At 46.3% G+C, this 23,727-nt stretch overlaps 1 protein-coding gene and 1 long non-coding RNA gene across 11 annotated transcripts in view; one reads left to right on the forward strand and one right to left on the reverse strand.

The window, feature by feature from the left end:
* CDH5 (cadherin 5) overlaps nucleotides 1-13,417 on the forward strand; it is a 33,909-nt gene extending 20,492 nt beyond the window's left edge. The window contains exons 6-12 of the mRNA XM_072814037.1: nucleotides 105-292; nucleotides 1,421-1,671; nucleotides 5,049-5,191; nucleotides 6,936-7,060; nucleotides 7,412-7,520; nucleotides 9,561-9,806; nucleotides 11,486-13,417. Of these exons, the coding sequence (XP_072670138.1) occupies nucleotides 105-292; nucleotides 1,421-1,671; nucleotides 5,049-5,191; nucleotides 6,936-7,060; nucleotides 7,412-7,520; nucleotides 9,561-9,806; nucleotides 11,486-11,979 (1,556 nt within the window). The 3' untranslated portion in view covers nucleotides 11,980-13,417. The remainder of the gene's footprint in view (nucleotides 1-104; nucleotides 293-1,420; nucleotides 1,672-5,048; nucleotides 5,192-6,935; nucleotides 7,061-7,411; nucleotides 7,521-9,560; nucleotides 9,807-11,485) is intronic.
* Nucleotides 1-23,727, reverse strand: part of LOC140626361 (uncharacterized) — a 143,623-nt gene that overhangs the window by 91,837 nt on the left and 28,059 nt on the right. For all 10 annotated transcript variants that reach the window (XR_012025559.1, XR_012025551.1, XR_012025556.1 and 7 more), the window contains one exon: nucleotides 7,951-8,126. This is a non-coding gene — a long non-coding RNA (uncharacterized lncRNA). The remainder of the gene's footprint in view (nucleotides 1-7,950; nucleotides 8,127-23,727) is intronic.

The following is a 23,727-nucleotide window of genomic DNA, read 5'->3' on the forward strand; positions in this document are numbered from 1 at the left end:
TTGTGCCCCTTTCCTGTATAAAAATGTATTGGGATAGTATAAGGGATAACCCCCTTGCCTGTCTCATTAACCCAATGCCCTGGGGGCCACTCTATCTACATCAGCCAAGTACATATTTGCCGTGCCTGAAGACATCCGTGTGGGCAGCTCCTTGGGCTCTCTGTTCGTTGAGGATTCAGATGAGCCCCAGAATCGGATGACCAAGTACAGCATCGTGCAGGGTGAATACAGGGACACCTTCACCATCGAGACGGACCCCAACCACAACGAGGGCATCATCAAGCCCATGAAGGTTTGTAGACAAGCAGCAATGACATCAGATGTAAAGTTTGGGGCTCCCTGCATCACCAGGACTCACCCAGGGGCTCCAAGGTCAGAGGCCATCAAAGGTACACGTTATGAGTCAGCTCAGAGCTGGCCATGTGCTTTAGGAGCTTTTGACCCTGGAGTTGGAAAGGGGAGCCAGGAGAGAAGGATCAGTGCCTGAGACTGGTTACCCCAGAAGCAGACCTTAAGGCAAGGAGCTGGGTGTCAATAATTTACTTAGGAAGTGATCCCAGATGCCCCAGGAGTAGTACCACATGAAACCTTAACATCAGATTATCGCTTCAGGCAAGTGGGCACAGTCCACTGGGGACATCTGGAGAATAGGGTGGGATAGTCCTCAGGGTTGCAGGAGCTGGGGGAGAGTGAGCTGTGGGGTTGATTGAGGGCCCCAGGAGGCATTCACTCTTGTACTTTCTGGCCAGCCCTGGGCACCTGCCAAACCAGAGCCCTGGAAGTGTTATAGGCACCTGCAGCACAGAGCCATAGCTAGGGAGGGAACAGTGCATGCTGGGGGAGGTGGGTGGCCACTGGCAGTGCCTACTGTGGACAGACAGAGCAATCAGACCAACTGAATCTGGAAGAGGAAGGAAGGGACACCAAATACCTCTAGAATGGCCATGCTGAAGACTGGGGTACCTGGGCCAGGATGACCCATCTCAAATGGGACATTCTAGAACCCCTGTGCCTGAGCCAGGTCAATCCTCCAGCAGAACTTTCCTACTGCTGTCCCTGATCCAGCCCCGCACTGGGGACTGGAAACAGCCAGGGGAGTCACGTGGCCTCCACAGCATCGAAGCTCGTGGTGAGTGGGGAAGACTCACTGTGTGTCCTCAATACTTGGAGCAGGGCCAGTCACAGAGTTAGGGTCAGAGGGGTCGCCATGAGGCTGCTGAGATGCAGTAGGGGAGCAGCCAAAGACAGCCAGCCCGCCCCAGCCCCTCTCCTGATGAGCCTGGAAACATCACTTCTTCAGGCCACAGGCCCCCATCCATAAAATGGGTGTCATCCAGGGCAAACGTGTAGGGTAGCTGTGAAGATCACACCTCACATGCGTGGCTCAGAGCAGGTGCTCCCGTGCTTTCCCCTTCCACAGCCCCTGGACTATGAATACATTAAGCAGTACGTCTTCACCATCGAGGCCACAGACCCCACCATCAACCTCCACTACCTGAGCAGTGTCTCCATCCAAAAAACAGCCCGCGTCATCATCAACGTCACAGATGTGGACGAGCCCCCCAACTTCCACCAGCCCTTCTACCACTTCCAGCTGCGGGAGAACCAGAAGAAACCTCTGATTGGCTCGGTGCTGGCCACAGACCCCGATGCAGCTCGTCGGAGCATTGGGTAAGGGGTGGAGGGTGGAAGGGTGGTGCTGATCATGAGGATCCTCGCACTGAGGTTCTTAACGTCCTGACTCCAGGACTCAACGGGGAAAGTGGCTTCTCCTGGCACATACACGGGACATGGCTGAGGCAGGACTAGAAGCCTGAGCTCTTCCACCAACCCGAGCAGCCACGTGGGATCCTGTCTTGCCCAGGCACCCCTAACCCGCACAGTCCTGGCCATCAGAGCTGGCCAGGGGCTGCTCTACCTTGGAGTGGCGATTCTTTGGACCTGGCTCCCACAGGTCCATCTTGAGAGATCTGACGGTCAAGAGGGTAACCAACTAGAGGACAGACGTGAAACCATTTTACAAAACGTGTTTTACTAAATTTGCCTTCCCAAGACCACAAAAGGAAAAAAGTAGTCAGTTCACACAGTGAAATGACACAAAGGTCTACAAAGAAAACATCAGTAACCCCTACTCTCGGGTAACTGATGTTCACGGTTTGAGGTGGTTGTTTCATGACTACAGAAATATCTCCGTACATTTATGGTGGGTTTGTTGTCTGTCTGCCTCTCTGTTTCGGGGTTTTGATTACTTTCACAATTTTTTGGATCATACCATGCCCACTTCATCACCAGCTAGGCTATCTCCACTAGACTCTGAGCCTCTGGGACCAAAACTATAGTTCTAACTCATACATTCTAGAGCCATACAATATTTGACTTCAATCCAATCTCATTTTATTCCAGAGGGGTAGCTGATTGTGTTAGCACCACTTATTAAATAAGTCAACATTTTCCTACCTTTGTTTTATAGATAGATAATAAAATAGATTCAAGTAATTATAATTAATATAATATAATATAATATAATATAATATAATATGATATAATACAAATAACCAGAATCTAATTCTGAATCCTCTTCTGTCTACTATTCTGTGGCAAAGCCATTCAGTTTTACTGCAGCAGCTTCATATTAAAACTTAGTAGAGGGATCCCTGGGTGGCGCAGCGGTTTGGCGCCTGCCTTTGGCCCAGGGCACGATCCTGGAGACCCGGGATCGAATCCCACGTCGGGCTCCCGGTGCATGGAGCCTGCTTCTCCCTCTGCCTGTGTCTCTGCCTCTCTCTCTCTCTCTCTCTGTGACTATCATAAATAAATAAAAATAAAATATAAAAAAAAACTTAGTAGATATAAGCCAAGTTTCTACCTTACTTTTTTACTTTCTGTAGCTTTTTGTGTTTTTAATATTCGCTCTCTCATACAAACTATAAAATTCTTTTATCTGTTTTTTTTAATTTCACAATTTTTTGGATCACACCATGTCCACTTCATCACCCACTTCTATCCAAAATGAGATTGTATAGAAGTCATTAGAATTCTAATGAAAATCATATCAATTTAGAGAGAATTAATATTACTATGACAACAGGTCTTCTTATTAAGGTCAAAAAAACATGCCCCCAAAAATAGAAATTTGGGCCACATCACACAAGTTTTGGGACTACTACAGTTTTTGTGGCCAGTCTATTCTAAGTAGTCTGTAATGACCATTTTTTTATTTCTTTATTGATCCAAGAATTTACTTAAGACATTGATTTGATTTTTTTTCTTTTCATTTACCACCAGTTAGGTATTTTTTGTTTTTGCTTTTACTTGTTCTGTGATATAACACAACTGTGTTTGTGTTCATTTTTTCTAAAATACCTAAGATTTTGCTTTACATATTTTAATATCTCTATTTACAAAGGTTCATAACTATTTTACTTTCATTATGACTTGTTACTTTTATCCCTATGAAATTACCCAATTTGTTCTGCTAAATACTTTGCCCTCACATTGCCTAATGTTAAGTTTGCTGGTCCTCTTTTCATATCATTTGTCTTTTCCTGATAGGAGTTTTCCAACTTGTACTTTCAACTTTTCGAACTTCTGCTTTTTACTTGGCATTAAGTTGTCTCTCGAAAATAGAGTGTAATTGGTTTTGCTTTTTAATCTACACTGAGATGCTTTGGGTTTAACCTATTTATATTTGTCATCATAAGTGATATGTTTGAGCTTACTTTTTTGTCTTGTACATTTCTCATTTCTCAAACTTAATGGGGTTTTTTTCCATCATATTTGCTATAGAGTCTTTTCTTTTCTTTTCTTTTCTTTTCTTCTTTTCTTTTCTTTTCCTCCTGGATATTTGGATGGAATATAAACTTCTTCTACCGGTGAAACTCTCTTCTATCTATAAAATTAAAAATGTCTTCCTGGACATTTTCTACTTTAAAATATCACACACATACACACAATTGCTTTCCTATGCATGATAAAGAAATCAAATGTTTCATTTTAATTCCTGTCAAAGCAGGCTTTTTCTTTATATTGTGACATTTCTGAGTCATATGAAGTTAAGTTTTCATAAAATATGTTTGGGACCCATCTCTATGGGTGATATATTTCCTGAGTTCTTGTATAAATATACAAACACAAATATAAAATATATTTATACAAATATAAATATACAAAATATACAAACACCTTAGTTCCTCTGCCTTCTTATGCTAGTAACACCACATGTGCTCCCATAATCCTCAGAGTATCCTCAGACTGTAGACACCTACTTTCAAATTTTTCTAGCATTTAATTTTGTGGGGACATTTGGGGTAAGTCTGATTTTCTTCACAAGAACATATTTTTCTGTCTGGATTCTGTTCAGTTGCCTCACATAGCCTTGAAATTCAAGTGTCATGAGGATATATGTAAACATTTATCTCTTTTGAAAATTATACTTGATATTAATGACCTCTTTTAATCTGTAGACTAGAGGCTTTCTTAAGATCAGGAAAGTTTTCCTTTAGTATATCTTTTGTTATTTCTTCTCTTCTATTGGTTCTGGAATTTTCTTCAATAGTAGTAAATATATATATTATATATTACATATCATATATTTCATATATATTCATCTCTCATTTCTTCATATCTTTTTCTTGATTTCTGGAACATTTCAAATTTTTACTTCATAAATTTCATTTCTTTTCAATCATTTCCTATCTATTCCAGCTACTTTTTTATTTCTTCCTGGCTGTTCCCCATATATCTCTTCATTAATCACAAAAACCAACCTCAGCTCTGTTGTACTAGATTATAGTGCCACCTGCCTCAGCTCTCAAAGTGTTCCTGAGGGAGTCTCAAGGTACCATCTTCAGCCCAGCCAGGGCAGCATTGCTAACATTGAAGGGATTGTCTCACCACTCTGAATCCCTCCAGGTGCTAGAACATGATAGCAGAGAGAGGAGGATGGAGGGGCTGCAAGCCATAGATTCTGAAGGGCCTCATTAGTCACACTGAGGAGTCTGCACTCAGGAAAGAATAATGGGAGGCCATGAATTTCTCTCCCCTGGCAGATATTCCATCCGCAAGACCAGTGACAAGGGCCAGTTCTTCCGAATAACCAAGCAAGGGAACATCTACAATGAGAAAGAACTGGACAGAGAAATCTACCCTTGGTATAACCTGACAGTGGAGGCTAAAGAACTGGATTCTAGTGGTGAGTGGCCCCACATGCCAGGGAACCTGGGCTTTTCTCCTTTCCCTCATTCGTTCAAAATAGGCATAATCTGTCATCTCTATCTTAGAGGTATTTAAACTCCTGCTGAAGTACCACTTGGCTAGAATACTATAGAGCCTCCATCCCCAAGAGTGTGGATGGACCAGCAGCATCCATATCACTTGAGACCTTGTTGGGAGGGTAGACTCTTGGGCTACCCCCAGACCAAATCAGAACCTCATGCACATTATACTTTAAGAACCACTGTCATAATACAGCCTGCTAGATGTCCCTGTGGTGAGAATCATCTAAGGCACCTTTTAAACATAGAGCTTCCCTGGAGGTTCTGGTCCAGTGATTCAGAAAGGGGCCAAGAAATGTACATCAAAAAAGTACCACACGATTCTTATGATCATGGATGTTTAGAAAAGGCTGTTTGTGGGGAAGAGAGGGAGAGGATTTGTATGCCAATCAAGCTGAAGCAGCTTTCAACTTCAAAATGATTAGGTTCTCCAACTTAGTCTAACTTTTGCCAGAGGAAAAGTCAAGTATTAGAGTTTCTGTACCCTTACAAAACTTAACATGAGAAAAATCGCAGTTGCCCTCCCAGAGATGGATTAATATTCCCGCCTTACCTTGGAGAGCACCAGGGCCCAGAGGGGCAGGTGACTTGACTAAGGCTGGAATGGTGCTACCCTAGAGGGCCCCTTATTCCTGCTGCATCTCCCAGACTTAGTCATTGCCCCGCATGGCAGCTAAGCCCCAATTTCAATCGGCTCCCGCATGTTTTCCAGATCAGTCTTTGCCCCTTTCTTCCCCATCTAACCTCATTCACACAATTTTTAAAACTTAAAATAGTTGTGCATTTTTAAATATGAGAGAAAATACAGAAAAAGAGAAGAAAATCATCCCCTCATAATCCCACCACACAGAGATAATTACTGTTAGCACTTCAGTATACTTTCTCTGGTCTCTTTTTTTAATATGTATTTTTATATAAGTGAGATCATAATATTTATATAAAAATCATATCCTGCATTTTTACTTAACCTTATTCCAGAACCATTGTCTCATGGTACAAAAACCTTTTTTGGGGGTGCCTGGGTGGCTCAGTGATTGAGCATCTGCCTTCAGCTCAGGTCATGATCCTGGGGTCCTGCATCAGGCTCCCCGGGGTGGGGGGCAGGGCGGGGGGGCTGCTTCTCCCTCTGCCTGTGTCTCTGGCTCTCTCTGTGTCTCTCATGAATAAATAATTTTTTTAAATATTTTTAATTACATCTTTTAAATGTACTTTACATACACATTGTAAACAGCCACACATTCCATTCTTTTAAAGTGGTTTAATTTGTTAACCCCATCTCACTTAGTTTGTTTACCTTTTAGTTAATTTGTAATTAATTAATTTTATTTACTTAAACAGATTACATTTATTTAAATTAATTAAACTATTGGATCAATTTGATAATTTAATTAAAACCTTCTTTAATTTGCTCACATCATTTCACTTTTTGATTCCCACAGCAACTGTTGAGTAAACATCCCTGTGCATGAAGCTTGATGCCCCCCTCCCTTCCTCTTCCACCCTTTTCATCCAGAATGCTATCTCTGGCCTCTCTTCCAGAGATCCCTAGCCACCACCACCACCACCCCCGTCCTGCAAAAAGGGTACCCCTCTAGGATTCCCCATCCACATACCTTCTACCCGTGGGGCTGGAATCACAAGCCCTTCCCCCACCCCCTGCAGGGTACCCCACAGGCAAAGAATCCATTGTGCAAGTCTACATCGAAATTATGGACGAGAACGACAACCCTCCAGAGTTCGCCCAGCCCTATGAACCCAAAGTGTGTGAGAACGCTGCCCAGGGCAAGGTGAGTCTGGCTCAGGTGGGAGGGTGGAGCACGCCCCCTGAGGACAGGCTTAGAGGCAGCACCTCCCACCCACAGTCAGCTGGCATTTCACTGAGCTTAATGTAACTGCCCAACAGCCATCAGGAAAGGTGCTATTATCCTCACTTTACCGATAGAGAAACTGAGGCTCAGAGGGAACGTATGGAGAGTAGACCAGTGAGGAGGGTAGTCCAAAGAGCAGCTTCACAGAGATCATTTAGGTTAGTGTTGCAGGTGAGATGCAGCTGTGGTCAGGTCTGAACCCAGAGTCACCACCACGAAACCCCCAGCCACCCCAACGCCATCCCTGATTCTCCATTTTCCATACACCAGCTGGTCGTGCAAATCTCGGCAATAGACAAGGACGTAACACCACGAGATGTGAAGTTCAGATTCTCCCTGGGCACTGAGGACAGCAACTTCACCCTCACAGATAATCACGGTATGCATCATAGTAGTCAGCCTGGGGCGGGGCGGGGTTATTTGAGTCTTGAAGCCCCAGCGTCAAAGACCAAGCCAACAAACTGAGGGCCTATCCTGACTGGGGTCTTCAACTTATGGTATATTTTGTACAACTCCTTCCCAGTCTGTGCCATGGTCAGAGCTACCCTGGCCAAATTGCCAAGTCCATACTCCCCAGAAGATGCTCAGGTCAGCAAGGAATATAGAATAGGTACAGGGTGCAGACAGTCGCTCAATTCACTAATGAGCCAAGGGATTCCTTTCCACACTGGATCTCTAATGCTCAGCACAAGTGCAAATCCTCTATGAATTTTGAGGTCACTACCAAAGAGTCTAAATTGGAAATGTGAAATCCAAAATGCCAAGAATACAGTGAACTTTGTCTTAATTCAGCTATGAGGACTACTTACCACCAGGTGGCCCCAGGACAGCATCTGGTGCACTCCTCACAGCCCAGAGTCTGTGATGTCAGTAGTATTGGCCGATGAGAGCTTCTGATGAGCATGTGCTTACAAGAGTGGTGATGATGCTGAGTTGATTGAACTCTAGCCAAAAGCAGACAGGCTTCCACAGCTTCAGCAGATTCCTGAGAAAAACAGAGAAAATCCCTCTTGGGTCTGAACAGAGCAATCCTTCCACCCAGTGCGGGGTGGAATTCCTGACTATCCCTGATCGGCAAAACTGTGGAGGATGAGGATCCCTGTTCAGAATAGCCACTGCCACCTGTGAGGAAGGTCAGGGGCCCTGAGAGTGTGAGGCGGACCCAGGGGATCAGCCACATACCCATCTTTAAGGAGTCTCCTTCCTGTGGGACTGGAAAACTGGCCATGATGTGCTGGCAGTCAATGACAGACCATTCAAATGCTCAGCTGTCTGTAATAGTAAATAATGTGGCAAAATTATCCATCACGCCACTCCCCCCACCCCATGTTCACCTCCATCCCACCTCAGAGGCGGTCTGTATTGGGATAGAAAGTTTAAGTGCCACCCCAAAGGCACCCCATGTACAACCAGGAGGCAAGCCTGTTGATGCCAGATTCACTTACAGCATGAATGTCCTGTTAGGATAGTGAGTATAGTGAGAAAACTCTAATTTCTCTCATAAAGGATCAGCAACCATATAGCTATTATTTTCAACTATAATAGACACGGTTACTTAATAAAATGTAATTAGCTTTCATCTGAAATGTAAAAGATGGCCTTCTTTGCTTTTGGCCAGCTTCCTGAGTGAGCTGATCCCGTGGGACTAAATAAATCCTGGAGCAGTGAATCCCTAAACCCTCTGACCACCAGCATTGTAACTTCCCAGGAGCCCACAAAAGGCAAACTATCTGGCCTCTGCCCAGAGCCACTGAATCTGAAATGTGGGAGGGGGAGATGGGGGCAGAGGGGAGGGATATGGAGAAGGAAGAGCAGGGTTCTGAAAATCAGCACGTTTAAAAAGCTCTCTGGGGGAGTCTTCGGTCTATGGAACCATTGATTGGAGCTGGGAGGGGGATCCAATATTTGGGTCAAAGCACATTCCCAGTTGCAGTCTGCCCAGGAAATCCTCAGTTACCTATGTCATCACACCCTCGGTGCCCCAGGGAACATGTGCATTGTTTTCACTTTCTAATGGATTTTCAGGAATAGGAGAAACAGCCTTTGAAGTCAGCCCAGTGCTAAAAGACTTTTAAACACTTTTTTTTTCCCCATCACCAAAGCTTGAAATAATGCACTGAGCCCAAAGAGAACCACCTGTTATTGGAGCGGGGTTAGGGAAGAGTTGGGGGTCAGACATCAGTTGCTCACAGAAACAGAAAGCAAGGATTTTACATGTTGGCCATGCCATTGTCAGAGGCCAGGTCCAAGCAGCTACCCCAAGTGTCCCCTCTCTGGAGGAACAGACCCGCACTCAAATGATTGAAACATGAGGCAGAGAGAAGCAGCCCAGGCTGCACGTGGGCTGGCACAGTCGCGGAGGCTTTTATGGAGGAGGCAGGCCGAGCAGAACCTGACTCTGCAGCCCTGGTGTTTCCAGATAACACAGCCAACATCACCGTCAAGTACGGGCAGTTCGACCGGGAGCGTGCCAAGGTCCACCACCTGCCTGTGCTCATCTCAGACAATGGGAGGCCAAGCCTCACAGGCACCAGCACGCTGGTCGTGACCATTTGCAAGTGCAACGAGCACGGCGAGTTCACCTACTGCGAGGAGATGGCGGCGCAGGCAGGTGTCAGCATCCAGGCGCTGGTGGCTATCTTCCTCTGCATCCTCACCATCACAGGTCAGTGGCCAACAGGGCGGCGAGGGACACTGGGGGGAGGGGTGGCTTCACAGAAGGAGGACCAGACCAGGGCCCCAAGGGGCAACCCTGCCTCCAGCCCCTATCCCACCCTGGGCCTCAGGGTCCTGGGTTCCACACCAGGACACAGGGATAGCTCTACCTCCCTGAACGCCTAAGGGTCGGGGGTAGATACGGGGGGAAAGGGAGGATTCAAGGCCTTTCTCTACTTTAAAATACTTTACATTCATTCATTCAATTTATACATTTTGAGCACTTACTGTTCTAGGCATTTATTGACATGAAACCTATTTTTTTAATGCCTTTTTGGGAAGGAAAAAAGAAATTGTTTAAATTCTAGCTTAGATCACCTCCAGTGGCTTTCTTTCCTTTATGAGAATTCCTACAGCTTTGATATCTTTCTTTTTCTTTCTTTTCTTTCTTCTCTTTCTTTTTCTTTCTTTCTTCCTTTCCTTTCCTTCCTTTCCTTTCCTTTCCTTCCTTCCTTCCTTTCCTTCCTTCCTTCCTTCCTTCCTTTCTTTCCGGGAGCATTTTAGTTGTAGATTACCCAGGAAGCACATCCTGGGACAGGGATTGGGGTACAAGTGCCTTAATCCAGAAGTGCTCCCAGGAAGCCCTAGAAAGAAGAGTGGGGGTGAAACAGGGAAGAGAGGCAGCGGATGAAGGGAAAGTTGTCAAGACAAGTCATTAGCCGTGTGGGTCCCTGGGGCTTCCTGCCATGGCACCTGGGGCAGCAGTGAGACACTCACAGCAGGGGTTTATCCAGCAGCTCCCCTCAGCTGATGGCTGGGGGCTCCCAGGGGAATAAACGCTTCTGGCTTCACCAGCCCTGAGACCCGGCAGGGCCGGCCCTCTGCGGAGGAAGGTTAGAGACGCCCGGTGCACTGAGATGACGGGCCCTGGGGCTGCTGGGGGCATCGCATTGTCTGCGCAGGGCTTCTCCTGCCAGCGGCTCCCCTTAGAGACCCCCTGGGCGTGCCACCATCCTGGCGCTTCTCGGGAAGAGTCCAGACTCAGCTCTGCTTTTGGTAATAATGAATACTGGCGATGATCATGACCTCGCCGCCACACACAGGTGGCCCTCAACCTCATTACTACCTTACCAAGACCAAACAAAGCAGAGAAGTGATGGTGGGCCTGACCCTGGAGGGATGGGGCGGGGCTGGCTGGGCTCTGACCCTGACGGGTACAGCAGGTGACTCTGAGGGGTGCAGGGGTGCAGCTGGGCTCTGACCCTGAGGGGTGCAGGGGTGCAGTAGGTGACCCCGAGGGTGGCAGCGGGCTGCTAGGTTGTGACCCCGAGGGGTGCAGGGATGCAGCTGGGCTCTGACCCTGAGGAGGGGCGCAGGGGTGCAGCGGGGCTCTGACCCCGAGGGGTGCAGGGGTGCAGCAGGTGACCCCGAGGGGTGCAGGGGTGCAGCAGGTGACCCCGAGGGGTACAGGGGTGCAGCCGGGCTCCGACCCCGAGGGGTGCAGGGGTGCAGCAGGTGACCCCGAGGGGGGCAGGGGTGCAGCCGGGCTCCGACCCCGAGGGGGGCAGGGGTGCAGCCGGGCTCCGCCCCCTCGGCGTCGGCCCACGCAGGGCCGGGCCGGCCGGGGCACTTCGGGGCGGGGCCTCGGGGGCCGGCGGGCCGGGTCTGACCAGCTGTGGCCGGCTGCAGTGATCACCCTGCTCGTCTTCCTGCGGCGGCGGCTGCGGAGGCAGGCCCGCGCCCACGGCAAGGGCGTGCCCGAGATCCACGAGCAGCTGGTCACCTACGACGAGGAGGGCGGCGGCGAGATGGACACGACCAGCTACGACGTGTCGGTGCTGCACTCGGCGCGGCGCGGCGCCCCGCCCCCGCGGCCGGCCCTCTACGCGCAGGTGCAGAAGCCGCGCCCGGCGCCCGCGGTGCACGCCGGGCCGGGGGAGATGGCGGCCATGATCGAGGCGAAGAAGGACGAGGCGGACCGCGACGGCGGCGGCCCGCCCTACGACACGCTGCACATCTACGGCTACGAGGGCGCCGAGTCGGTGGCCGAGTCGCTCAGCTCGCTGGGCTCCGGGGCCTCCGACGCGGACGTCGACTACGACTTCCTCAGCGACTGGGGCCCGCGCTTCAGGATGCTGGCCGAGCTGTACCGCGCGGAGCCCGCGGAGGAGCTGCCGTACTAGGGGCGGCGGCCCGAGCCCGGACAGCCCCGCCTCGCGGGCCGCGGGGCCGGAGCTCCGAGGGAAGCAGGCGCCGCGCCCCCAGCGCCCCAGAGCTCCCGCGGGCCCTTCACGACGCCCCGCCCGCCGCCGCGATGCCCGACCCCTCGCCGGACCGCAGGCCCCGCAGGCCCCGCAGGCCCGCCCCACGCTCGGCCGCGCTCCTGCCAGCGGCGGGGGCTCCCTCGAAGCCCCTGGGCCCCGCGGAGGGCGGAGGGCGGAGGGCGGAGGGCGCCCGCCTGGAGCAGCCGGCGACGGCAGGGCCCGGGGGGCCGCCCCAGCGTCAGCCCGGCCTGCCTCGGCCCGCACGCTCCCAGCCCTCCGCCACTCCCAGCCTCCCCGCAGCGGGCGGCCCCTCGACAGCGAACGGCCAGGGGACCTCGCCGGCCGGCCACGCCCGTTTCTGCCGCGTTGCGCCCTGAAAACTCAAAGTCGGGAAAAACGGCCTGTCGAACTGTGAAGCAACTGTGAAGCCACCCTGGAGGGACAGTGGGGGCCAAGCGTGACGTGCTGCGGCGAGGCCCTCCTCCACACCTGCACCTGTGGAGAGGGCCCGGGGTGGCCGTGACGCCCGCGCGACACCCCTCGGCAGCCGCCGCGTGTCGCCTGCGGACTCGGGCAGATGTGCTGGGAGCGCAGCCTGTCCCCGGTGTGCCTCGCCCAGTCACTCATTCATGCTCCTCTTTTCTCTCTTTCCATCTATTCCTCATCTCTTGGCTCGAAGGCCCGCGAGTAGTGACCCTCGGCAAGTCTGGCCAAAGTCCAAACCCAAACCTGACCGCACAACAGAACCGTGCTGTTTGCCTTTCCACACCTCATGGTTGCCGCATCTCAGGAAACACCCCCCCGCCCCGCCCCAGGGCCCCATCCCTCAGGCACACCCTGCACAAGGCAAGGCACCTGCCTCGTCCACACCCCGTGGCCATCCGTGCGTCTCCCACTTTCAGCCAAACATGGGTCATTCCACTACGAACATGTCCTGGAGAAATGGCATCACTTGACAGGAGAGGGCAGGAAAGGAGGGAAACTCTCCAGCTCACTCACCCTCGGTTGTGGACTAAGGTTCTCCTCTGGACAAGGCCCCTCACACTTCAGGAGATTGTAGATAACACTGACTTTTTTTTTTGACCGATACCTAGTTTTTGTAATTCTTTATCTTTTACTAATAATACTGACACATTTCTAGCTCTCACAAACATAGAATAAGGGTTTTTGCATAATAAGTGGGCTGCTATTTAGGTTAACAATTTTAATTCAGGTTTTTTAGTTGGATGAACAAATTCCTGTAACCTTTTTCCTATCATCGTAGTAATTACTCTAGTGATAATGACTGTATATAGGCCACACTGGTGCATGGGACGTACTGTATTTTTTTATAACTAAATAAAGAAAAGTCTTGAAATTCTTTTTATTCCTAGAGCTTAGAAAGCTCATGAAACACATACATATACATCGCCACCACCACATCATCATCGAAGGAACCCTTGGGCGTGAGGGGACATTTGCAATTAGGATTTCAGACACTCTCTCTGCATTACAGCAGTGGATAACAACGGACACCTAGACCCGCCACCTCTCCTCCCAGAGCCCAGGGCCTTCACTTGCCTCTGTACAGGCTTCCCAGTCCCACCTCCACCCTACACAACAGGCAGGGCCTCTGGAAGCTGGAGCTGCCACACCATTTGCATTTGGAAAATGAATCAGGGCAGGTGAGATTCATCAGCAGTGAGGGAGGAAATCAGCCTCTAATCGGCTGGTTGACAGGAGTGAGCAACTGGCACTGTATTGGGGGCGTGCACCCAACACTGGAGGCCTACAGGGAAAACCTCACAATCAAAATGAGAAGAGGAAACCTCCTTGTCAGACTCAGGTCTTGAATTGGGGAGTTAAGGGTTGAAGTTCACTTCAGCAAGGCCCCTGCTCCTTGACCCCTACCAGCAGGGTTTCATGGGGACTGTGACCTACAGGGATATTTTCTAAGGCTCTCAGGAGTAAATTTGGCTTCATTCCAATTCTGCTCTAACTTCCTTAGTGATTTCGTTTTTGATCCATTGGTTATTTGGAATGCATTATTTAATTTTCACATATTTATCAATTCTTCAAATTTCCCACTGTATTGATTTCTACTTTCATTCCCTTATGGCCAGAGAACATAATTTTTATGATTTCAGTCCTTATAAACTTATTTCAGACTTGTTTTATGCCTTAACATGTTTTATTCTGGAGAATATTCTGTGTGCACTTGAGAAGAATGTGTATCCTGCTGTTGGTGATGTAGTATTTTATAACTATCTGTTAGATATAGCCAGTTTGTAGTGTTGTTCAAGTCTTTTATCCCTCACTGATCTACTAGTAGTCTACCTATTATTAAAAGTGGGGTGCTGAAATCTCCAACTACTATAGTTGAGTTGTCTATTTCTCCCTTCAATTTTGCTTCATGTATTTTGAGTCTCTGTTGTTAGGGGCGTATAGGTTTATAACTGTTATACCATCCTGAAGGATTGACCCTTTTAGCATTATAAATTGTACTTTTGTAACTGCTAACAATTTTAACTAGTCTTTTTCATCTAATGTTAGTATAGTCACTCCAGCTCTCTTTTGATGTGTATCTTTCTATCCTTTAACTTTCAAGCAATTTGTGTCTTTTAATATAAAGTGTGTCTTCTGTGGACAAAATATAATTGGATGGTGGCAGTTAATCCATCCTACTAATCTCTGGTATTTGATTGGCATGTTTTTTTTTATTTTATTTATTTATGATAGTGAGAGAGAGAGAGAGAGGCAGAGACATAGGCAGAGGGAGAAGCAGGCTCCATGCACTGGGAGCCCGACATGGGATTCGATCCCAGGTCTCCAGGATCCCGCCCTGGGCCAAAGGCAGGCGCTAAACCGCTGTGCCGCCCAGGGATCCCCTGATTGGCATGTTTAATCTTTTTACATTTAATGTAATTACTGATAAGGTAGGATATATGTCTGCTGTTTTCTTATTTTTCTCTAAGTCTTATCTTTTTTGTTCCTCTATTACCCCATTACTGCCTTCTTTTATGTTAAATAGGTATTTTCTATGTACCATTTTAACTCTCGTCATGTCTTTTACTTTATTTTTTTCCTCAGTGGTTCCCCCTGAGATTGTATTTAAAATCTTATACAGGGATCCCTGGGTGGCGCAGCGGTTTGGCGCCTGCCTTTGGCCCAGGGCGCGATCCTGGAGACCCAGGATCAAATCCCACGTCGGGCTCCCGGTGCATGGAGCCTGCTTCTCCCTCTGCCTGTGTCTCTGCGCCTCTCTCTCTCTCTCTCTCTCTCTCTGTGACTATCATAAATAAATAAAAATTAAAAAAAAAAAAATAAAATAAAATAAAATCTTATACAATCCAGTTAGAATTTTTACTAATTTAAATACTGTACAAAACTTTGTTCCTATATAGCTCTACTCTCTCTCTCTCCTCCTTTGCATTATATTGTTGAACATATTACATTTTTATACCTTGTAAGCCCATCAACACAAATTTATAGTTATTTGCTTTATTCAGTTGTCTTTTAAATCAGATAGGAGGGGGGAAAGTTACATGCAAAAATATGCCTATCTAAATTTTTATATCTACCTATATAGTTACCTTTACTGCTGATCTTTATTTTTTCATATGGATTCAAGTTAACTGTCTGTGTCTTTTCATTTCAGCCTGAATGACTCTCTTTAGTAATTTTTGTGGGGAAAGTCTGGTAGTGAAAAATTCTCTCCATTTTGCTTATCTGGGCATTGATTTCTCCTTTATTTTTCCAAAATATAGAATTCTTGACTGATAACCCTTTTCTTTCAGCACTATGAATATCATCCCACTGCCTTCTGGCCCCCCTGACTTTTGATGAGAAATTGGCTGCTAATCTTATTAAGGAAACTCTATGTGATAAATCATTTTTCTCTTACTGCTTTGAATATTCCCTTTTTGATCTTCTATAATTTCATTATGATGTGTCTAGGATAAATCTTAAACTTATCTTATTGGAGTTTATTGAACTTATTGGATGTATAAATTAATATTTTTACCAAATTTGAAAGTTTGGGGCCATTATCTCAGATAATGGCCATCTTCAGATACTCTTTTTGCCCCTCATGCTCTCTAGCTCTCTCTCTTCTCTAGGATTCCCATTATGCATATATAAGTATGTTTGATATATATAGTAGATATCGAAGGCTCTGTTCATTTTCTTCATTCTTTTTGTTTTTGTTATTCCTCAGACTAGATCATCTCAGTTGATCTATCTTCAAGTTTACTGATCTTTCTTCGGCTAACTCACATCTGTTCTTGAGCTCTTCTGAATTTTTCATTTTGTTTATTATATTTTCTTTTTATTTTTTAAGATTTTATTTATTTATTCATGAGAGACAGAGAGAGAGAGGGGGGCAGAGACACAGGCAGAGGGAGAAGCAGGCTCCATGCAGGGAGCCCGGTGTGGGACTCAATCCTGGGTCTCCAGGATCAGGCCCTGAGCTGAAGGCAGTGCTAAACTGCTGAGACACCCAGGCTGCCCATTGTTTATTATATTTTCAACTCCAAAGTTTCTGGGTTTTTTTTTAATACTTTCTACCTCTTTACTGATATCTTTTTGGTGAGACACAATCCTCACATTTTTCTTTAGTTCTTTAGACATGGTATCCTTTAGTTTTTTCAAAGTATTTTAAATAACTAGGTTTAAACTCTTTGTCTAGTAAGTCCAACATCTGGATTTCTTTAGGGATAGTTTTTATTAATTGCCTTTTTCCTATGAATGGGCCATACTTTCTGGTTTCTTTGTATGTCTCCTAATTTTGGTAGAGAGTTAGAATATTTTAAATAATATAATATGGCAACTATGGAAACCATACCCTTGCCCTCCAAGGTTTGTTAGTTTTGGTCTTTGTTGCTGCTACATTTTGTTTAGTGGATTTCCTAAACTAATGCTATAAAATTTATACTCTTTACTGTGTGTGGCCACTGAAGTCTCTGCTTGGTGGTAGTCAGCTAATGAGTGGTAGATACCCCCTTAAATGCCTAGAACCAATAAATCTCTCAGCACTTGCTAAAAGGCACTGTGTGTAAGTCGCAAAACTTCTTCAAAGCTCAGGCAGGCAGTTTACAACTCAGTCTTAGCCTTCCCTTTCTGACTGCACAGAGCCTCAAGGTCAACCAGAAGTGAGCGCTTAGAGTTTCCCCTGGTCTCTCTGGGGCATGTGCTTCGACCTACACATGTGTGTGGCTTTTCAGATTCCCAGGAATATACCAAAGATTTTTAAATGAGTGGACAGCCATTCCCTGATTTTTCCTTTTAAAATTTTTGGTCATCTTCTTATTTGCCCAAGTTATTATCACTACCTCAGGCAGTTGTGATGTCAAAGGATTACCACTGATTGTTTTCAACAAATACCTTCAGGAAAAAAAGCCATTTGCATTGAGCAAATTTCAGGTCAGAGGAAATAAAAGCAAGCTTTCAAACAAGGCCTTCTAAGGACCACCAAACAGGTCAAATAATGACAATTACTTGGGAATTGGGCTTTGGAGGAGCTCCAACACCACTCTTCCCCTTCCAGTAGCTGCTAGGCTATTGATTTTCATTTTGATGGTGGGGCTCTTAGGTTTCAAGGCTACTGCAGGGCAAAGAGAGGGAAATGGAATAGGGTAAGTTAAAACACCACAAAGATCACTGTTCTTACCAAGATTTAGCCACTTCTCATGAATTAACACTCCCAGAATTGTTGATAGAATTTGATTAATTTCCAGAGGGCTAAAAAACGTTGATTTTGGCAATTTTTTCCAGTGTTCTCATTCCTTTTATGGAAAACAAGATTTTTTTATTCTGCCATTCCTGTTGGTGTCAACCTGACCACCACCACCACCTAGGCTGGTTTTTGAGCTCCGTTTTCCTACCTATCTATTGTCTAATCCAGAGCCTTGCCCTCTGAACTCAGAGCTGCCCATCACCTGGAGCTCATGAGATTTGTCCACTACCTTTTCCTCCAAGAAGCCTCCCAGGCTTCAAGTCACCTCTTAGCCCTCCAACCCTCCAGTAGGGTCTGGCTCTGAACTCTCAGCCATTCTAGTTACTTCTTCTCTTTGGTTCCTGTTTATCCTGAGGTTGGAGGAGTGATTTTTGTGAAGGCAACGGCTTGCCTCTGAATTCGCAGCCTGTGGTAGACACCACAGTAGGGCACAAACCCGGTGCTCCCCGGATTTGGCTAACCACACTGCCCCAGTGAACCTGGGCCCTGGACCTGGCAAAAGTACACAGGAGCAGCAGAGGTTCAAAGCCCTTTCCCTTATCCCAGGTCAAATCTATGAAGCCGACATGACCTTCCTCTTCATGGAAGACTAAAGTGAGACCCAGAAAGGGTACAACATAACCAAAGCCACACAGTAAGTTAGAGACTAGGGCTAGAATCCCTGTCCTGGGTTCCCCAAAAATGTGGATCTGTAGGAGACTTACCCAGACCTGGGGGTTGAAGGCTGGACCAGGAAGTGCTAACCATCTTTATTAAGCTGGTCCTGGGAAAAATGACCACTTGGGGGCGCATGGCATAAACGAATGCTCAGCAGCAACCGCAGTGCAGTGCACCAGATATCTTGATGTGGACCAGAGGCTCTGAGCAGTCTGGGCCTTGACAGAAAACCTGAATCAGAGAGGCAGTGACAAAGTCCAGCCCCATAACCCACATTAGGCTCTGGCTCTGTCCCTCCCTTTGAGCCAGGCTCTGATGTGGGAGAGCCTAGGACCTAGTTCTCCACCTTCCTAAGGAAACAGGGCACCTATGACCTCCAGCAGTCCTCTTGGCACTGAGAATCTCAACTCCTAGGGATCTTCTGGCCTGGCTGGGAGCTTTATAAGGTCACAGTCCACTGCACAATCCCTCCTGGCACCAACCCTGCCTCAGGGTCCATGCCCAGCCCTCCTGCTCTTCCCTGCCCTTTCACCAAACCAATCCTGGAGCATGGACTCTGAGTCAGAAACAATGTCCATCCCTGAGTGCCCTGGTTCCTGGCACCTCCCAGATCAAGGATACACACAATAATAAATCCTACTGTCCTCAAGGTGATGGACTGAGTCTCTGATGCTCACAACCAAAACCCTAGTCCACCCAGCAATCCCCCTTCTAAATATTAGCCTAGGAGGCACACAGAAAGTACATCTGCCCCAGCGTTAATTTCTGGTTATGTACAAGGCAAAAAAAATGGAAACAGTGGAAATATCCAAGAAATTGGTAGGTAAATTATGGAAGATACATAAAAAGAAATACTGGGCAGCCATTAAAAGTCATGTTGTCACATAGTGGTCTTGAGCTGAACTCAAAGTCGAGAAAAAAGGCAGAATCCAATGCATTATTTATAGTTGGATCCCAATTTTTTTTTCTTACTAGTAGATATTCATTTCCAGGTTTTGGAATTACTAGGAATTTTTCTTTTCTTCTTAATTCTGTTTTCCAAATTTTCTATTTCAGCACGCACTATGTTTGTAATCAGAAAGGACATTATTTTAATGCTAATAGGTAATCACTTTCTTCTAATTGAAAAACAGTGAATATGATAAGCAAAATGTATCCTCAAATATCATTTTTTAACATTGAGTTTTTGTTTTAAAAAAATGAGTTTCCAATTTATTAAAAAACACTTTCTGGTTTTTAAATTAACCAAACTGGGGCACCTGGGTGGCTCAGTCAGTTAAGTCTCTGCCTTTGGTTCAGGTTATGATCCCAGTATCCTGGGGTTGAACTCTGCATTAGACCCCCCACTCAGTGGGGAGTATACTTCTCTCTCTGCCCACTCTCCCCACACTTCCTGCTTGTGTTCTCTGCTCTCTCTCTCTCTCTCAAATAAATAAAATATTTTTAAAATAATTAATTAGGGGATCCCTGGGTGGCTCAGTGGTTGAGCTCCTGCCTTCAGCCCAGGGCATGCGTGATTCTGGAATCCCGGGATCTAGTCCCACATTGGGCTCCTGGCATGGAGCCTGCTTCTCCCTCTGCCTGTGTCTCTGCCTCTCTCTCTCTCTCTCTCTCTGTCTCTCATGAATAAATAAAATATTTTAAAAATAAAATAATTAATTAACCAAACTGCTTTTAAAACCATTGCTTTTGAACCAGGCAAAACTATTGCTAGAAGGTTTATTAATTTGATTTTTTTTTTTAATTTTTGAAAGCATTTATTTGGAGTCCTTTAACACCAAATTTCCATGAACTTTCTGCAGCAGAGCAATTGCAGTCCATGTAATGAGAAAAACCTGGTTTTCCAGACAGGTGATCTTCATACGATTCTGCAAAAGCATAGAAATACCCTACATTACTCTTTCTCAAAGTTGTAAGAGAAAGAGCCGGAACCATTTTCCCACAGCCCATCCTGAGGCCATCTGGGGATGTCTGGGAAAGCTCTGTAGCACCAACATTCAGAAATTTCACAGGACTTTACAATGCGCTTTTCTGGCCTGCGGCATTAAAAGCAAAATTGACTTAATACACTCCTGAGTAATGGTTCCTGGAGGGACATTTAACGATGTTACACAGGAAGCTGTGCAAGGAAGTCTTGTTTTTTGATGAGACTCTGAGCCGGAAGTGAGTCTTCCTTTCCATCAAAGGGAAAAAAACAAAAGTTCTACCTTTGAGATCAAGGGTTTTCCTTGCTAAGCAGAAGACGACCTTCAGGTGGAGAGCGTTTGGCAGGAGAAAAAAGCCCCACCTGGGGCAAACAGGTCACAGTCCACTGAAAGCAGCTAACGTTTTGCAGAGCACAGAGAAGGGTGACAAGTGATCTGGGGCTTGCTTGCTTTTTCTTTCTTTCTTTCTTTCTTTCTTTCTTTCTTTCTTTCTTTCTTTCTTTCTTTCTTTCTCTTTCTTTCTTTCTTTCTTTCTCTTTCTTTCTTTCTTTCTTTCTTTCTTTCTTTCTTTCTTTCTTTCTTCCTTCCTTCCTTCCTTCCTTCCTTTCACACCAATTCTAGTACAGACATATAACAAAATACTACTGAACAACAAAAAGGAAGGAAAAATTGATACATACAATGACTTGAATGGATCTCAAATGAAATATGCTAAGTAAAAGAGGATAGATTCCAAAGACTACATATTTTGTGATTCCATTTATACAACATCTGAAAAAGGCAAAACTAGAGCAACAGAGAACAGATCAGGATTTCCAGGAGTTGGCAAGGAAGGAGGATTTGACTAACAAAGAGAAGTTGCCCAAGGGAGATTTTGGGAGTGACAGGACTGTTCAGTATTTTATCTGTAGCAGTGGTTAACCAAGCCTATGTATTGGCAAAATCATAGAAGTGTACTCCCCAAAAAAGTGAGTATTACTGTATGTAAATATACATTTCTTTAAATCAACATTTTTTTAATGGAGAGATATTTAATCAGGGTCTGTCTCATTTTATTTTTATTATTATTATTGTTATTATTTTTATTTTTTAGAAAGTGTGCACAAACAGGGCGAGAGGGGCGGAGGGAAAAGGAGAGACTCTTAAGCAGACTCCACACCCAGCACAGCGCCCAATGTTGGGTTCCATCTCAAGACCCTGAGATCATGACCTGACCTGAAATCAAGAGTCAGGCGCTTAACCGACTGAGCCACCCAGGCGCCCCATCTCATTTTAAAAGTGATTGGTTATTGGTCACATCATTGGCACACAAGGCCAAGTGTATGTACTCACTTACTTGTGTATTCTGTCTTTTCCAAAATATCTGTTGAACAATATGCTAATGAACAAATTCCCTTGACTTTGCTCCTGTCATCTCCTGAAGCCCTCTCCTCTAAACTGTGCCGGCCTTAGTTGAGGCCCTCTTCCTTCTCTACTATGGTATTCCCCAAATTCCCCAGTTGCTCTTTCTACCTCTAGCCTCAACCCCCACCAGTCATTCTCCTGCTTTCACTGAAGTTATGTGTCTCCAGTGCATATCAGATCTTGCACTCCCTTAAGCTCAACAAACAGAATTTTTCAAACTTTCCATGGCTCTCCATGTCAGATGACAGAGCCTAAACTCCTCAGCCTACTACCCAAGGCCCTGCATAATCTGGCTTTTCCTTAACATTTTAATCTCTTTATTGCCATACTTGCCTTCATGCCAAACACTGTCACATTAAGCTGTTAGCCCTTCCTCAGAAAAATGGCAGGCTGTCTTAGTGGTCAAAATATGCACTGCCCTTCCCCATGGGAGAATTACACATACCCAACCCATTGATGTCAAGCTTGGGTGGGTGATTCAATTTGTTGAATGTGAGTGAAACTTGCCATTTTGGAGCAGAAACTTGAAGAACAAGCTTGTGGTTGCACCAGCTCTATTCTCTCTGCCCCAGCAATGAACATATAACATGAGCAAAAAACAAACTTTCATTTTTGCAAGCCACTGAGATTTGGGGGGGGCTGTTTGTTAGCACAGCATAACTTAGCCTAAACTGATCGAAACATTCCATTGGAACCCAAGCTCCATAACTGTTCCCTTTGTAACCCTATGTGCGATACAGACACATGGCTGGCAGTACGTATTTGCTGAATGAATGGAAATAGTCAGTGAATTAATGAGCCCATGACCTCTGGGCCTTTGCACACATTGTTCTCTCAGTAAAGAGTCCCTTCTTTGCATCTTCACTTGCCCAATTCCACCTCAAAGATATCCTCCTCCAAGAAGCCATCTTCACCCATCACTCTCTCCTCCCTAAGAACTCAGTATATATTTCTGCTCTCATAATAACTGTCTGTCTTCTTTCCCTGACCATAAGACCCTTAGACAAGGCCAGATCCACCTCCCCTTGGTGGCCCTATGCCCAGCACACACAGTCCACAACAAATGGATGGATGAATGAATAAAAGGGTAAAGGAGTAGGGAGTTTCCAATTCCTTCAGGTAATCACAGGCTTTCTCCACTGCAGGCCTTTGCTTATGCTGTTCCCCTGGAAAAAAAATCAGTCCCTTCCCTATTTGCTACCCTAACCCTTCTAAATCCTTTAGGGTCCCCTGCCCCTTCCACTGCACATTCCTGTCATAGTTAAGTCATTCATTCTCCCCTGTTCCCATAAATTCAATACACCCCTTCAACAAAGCCTTTATCACATGGCACTGAGATCTTCTACAGACTGTCTCTATGAGCACTCAGGCCCTGCCTGAGTCTGATTCCATCCCTGTGTCCCCATACCTAGGAGTTGATAACAATGACAGCAACAACAAATAATAAAGATAACCAACCAGGGTATGCTCTGGTTAGATAAACAGATGAATGAACGTGAATGGGTTCTAGCACATCCTTCCACTGACCTTCAGAAAGCCCAGACTCATCACTAGAGGAGCACATTCTGAATGTGATGGGGGCTGAGCTGACGGATGCTTTGCTACCCCAGATGACTGCTCGCCCAGGCCCCTGCTCCTGTCCCTACCCTCATGGGTCACGTGACCCCACCAGTGCGTGCAGGACACTGTAGGGACCAGCACACTATCCCACTTCCCAATCACTGACTCCCCCACCAGCAACCTGGAAGAAGTATCCCAGAGCATGACTCCAGGGAAGTGTGTGCACCAGGTCTGTCAGCCCTGGAGCCTCCTCTACTCTGTCACCAATAGGGGACAAATGGGAGAGGGGAGGAATGGAGAAAGATTTGCAGAAAAGGAGGAATGGGAGGGAATCTGCATCCATCCCGAAGTCAACACGCATGGCCAGTTGCATAGTTGACTACAGACGTGACTGGGAACTCGGAACAT

This window comes from Canis lupus, chromosome 3 (assembly GCF_048164855.1).
Source record: "Canis lupus baileyi chromosome 3, mCanLup2.hap1, whole genome shotgun sequence".
Taxonomy (NCBI): Eukaryota; Metazoa; Chordata; class Mammalia; order Carnivora; family Canidae; genus Canis; species Canis lupus.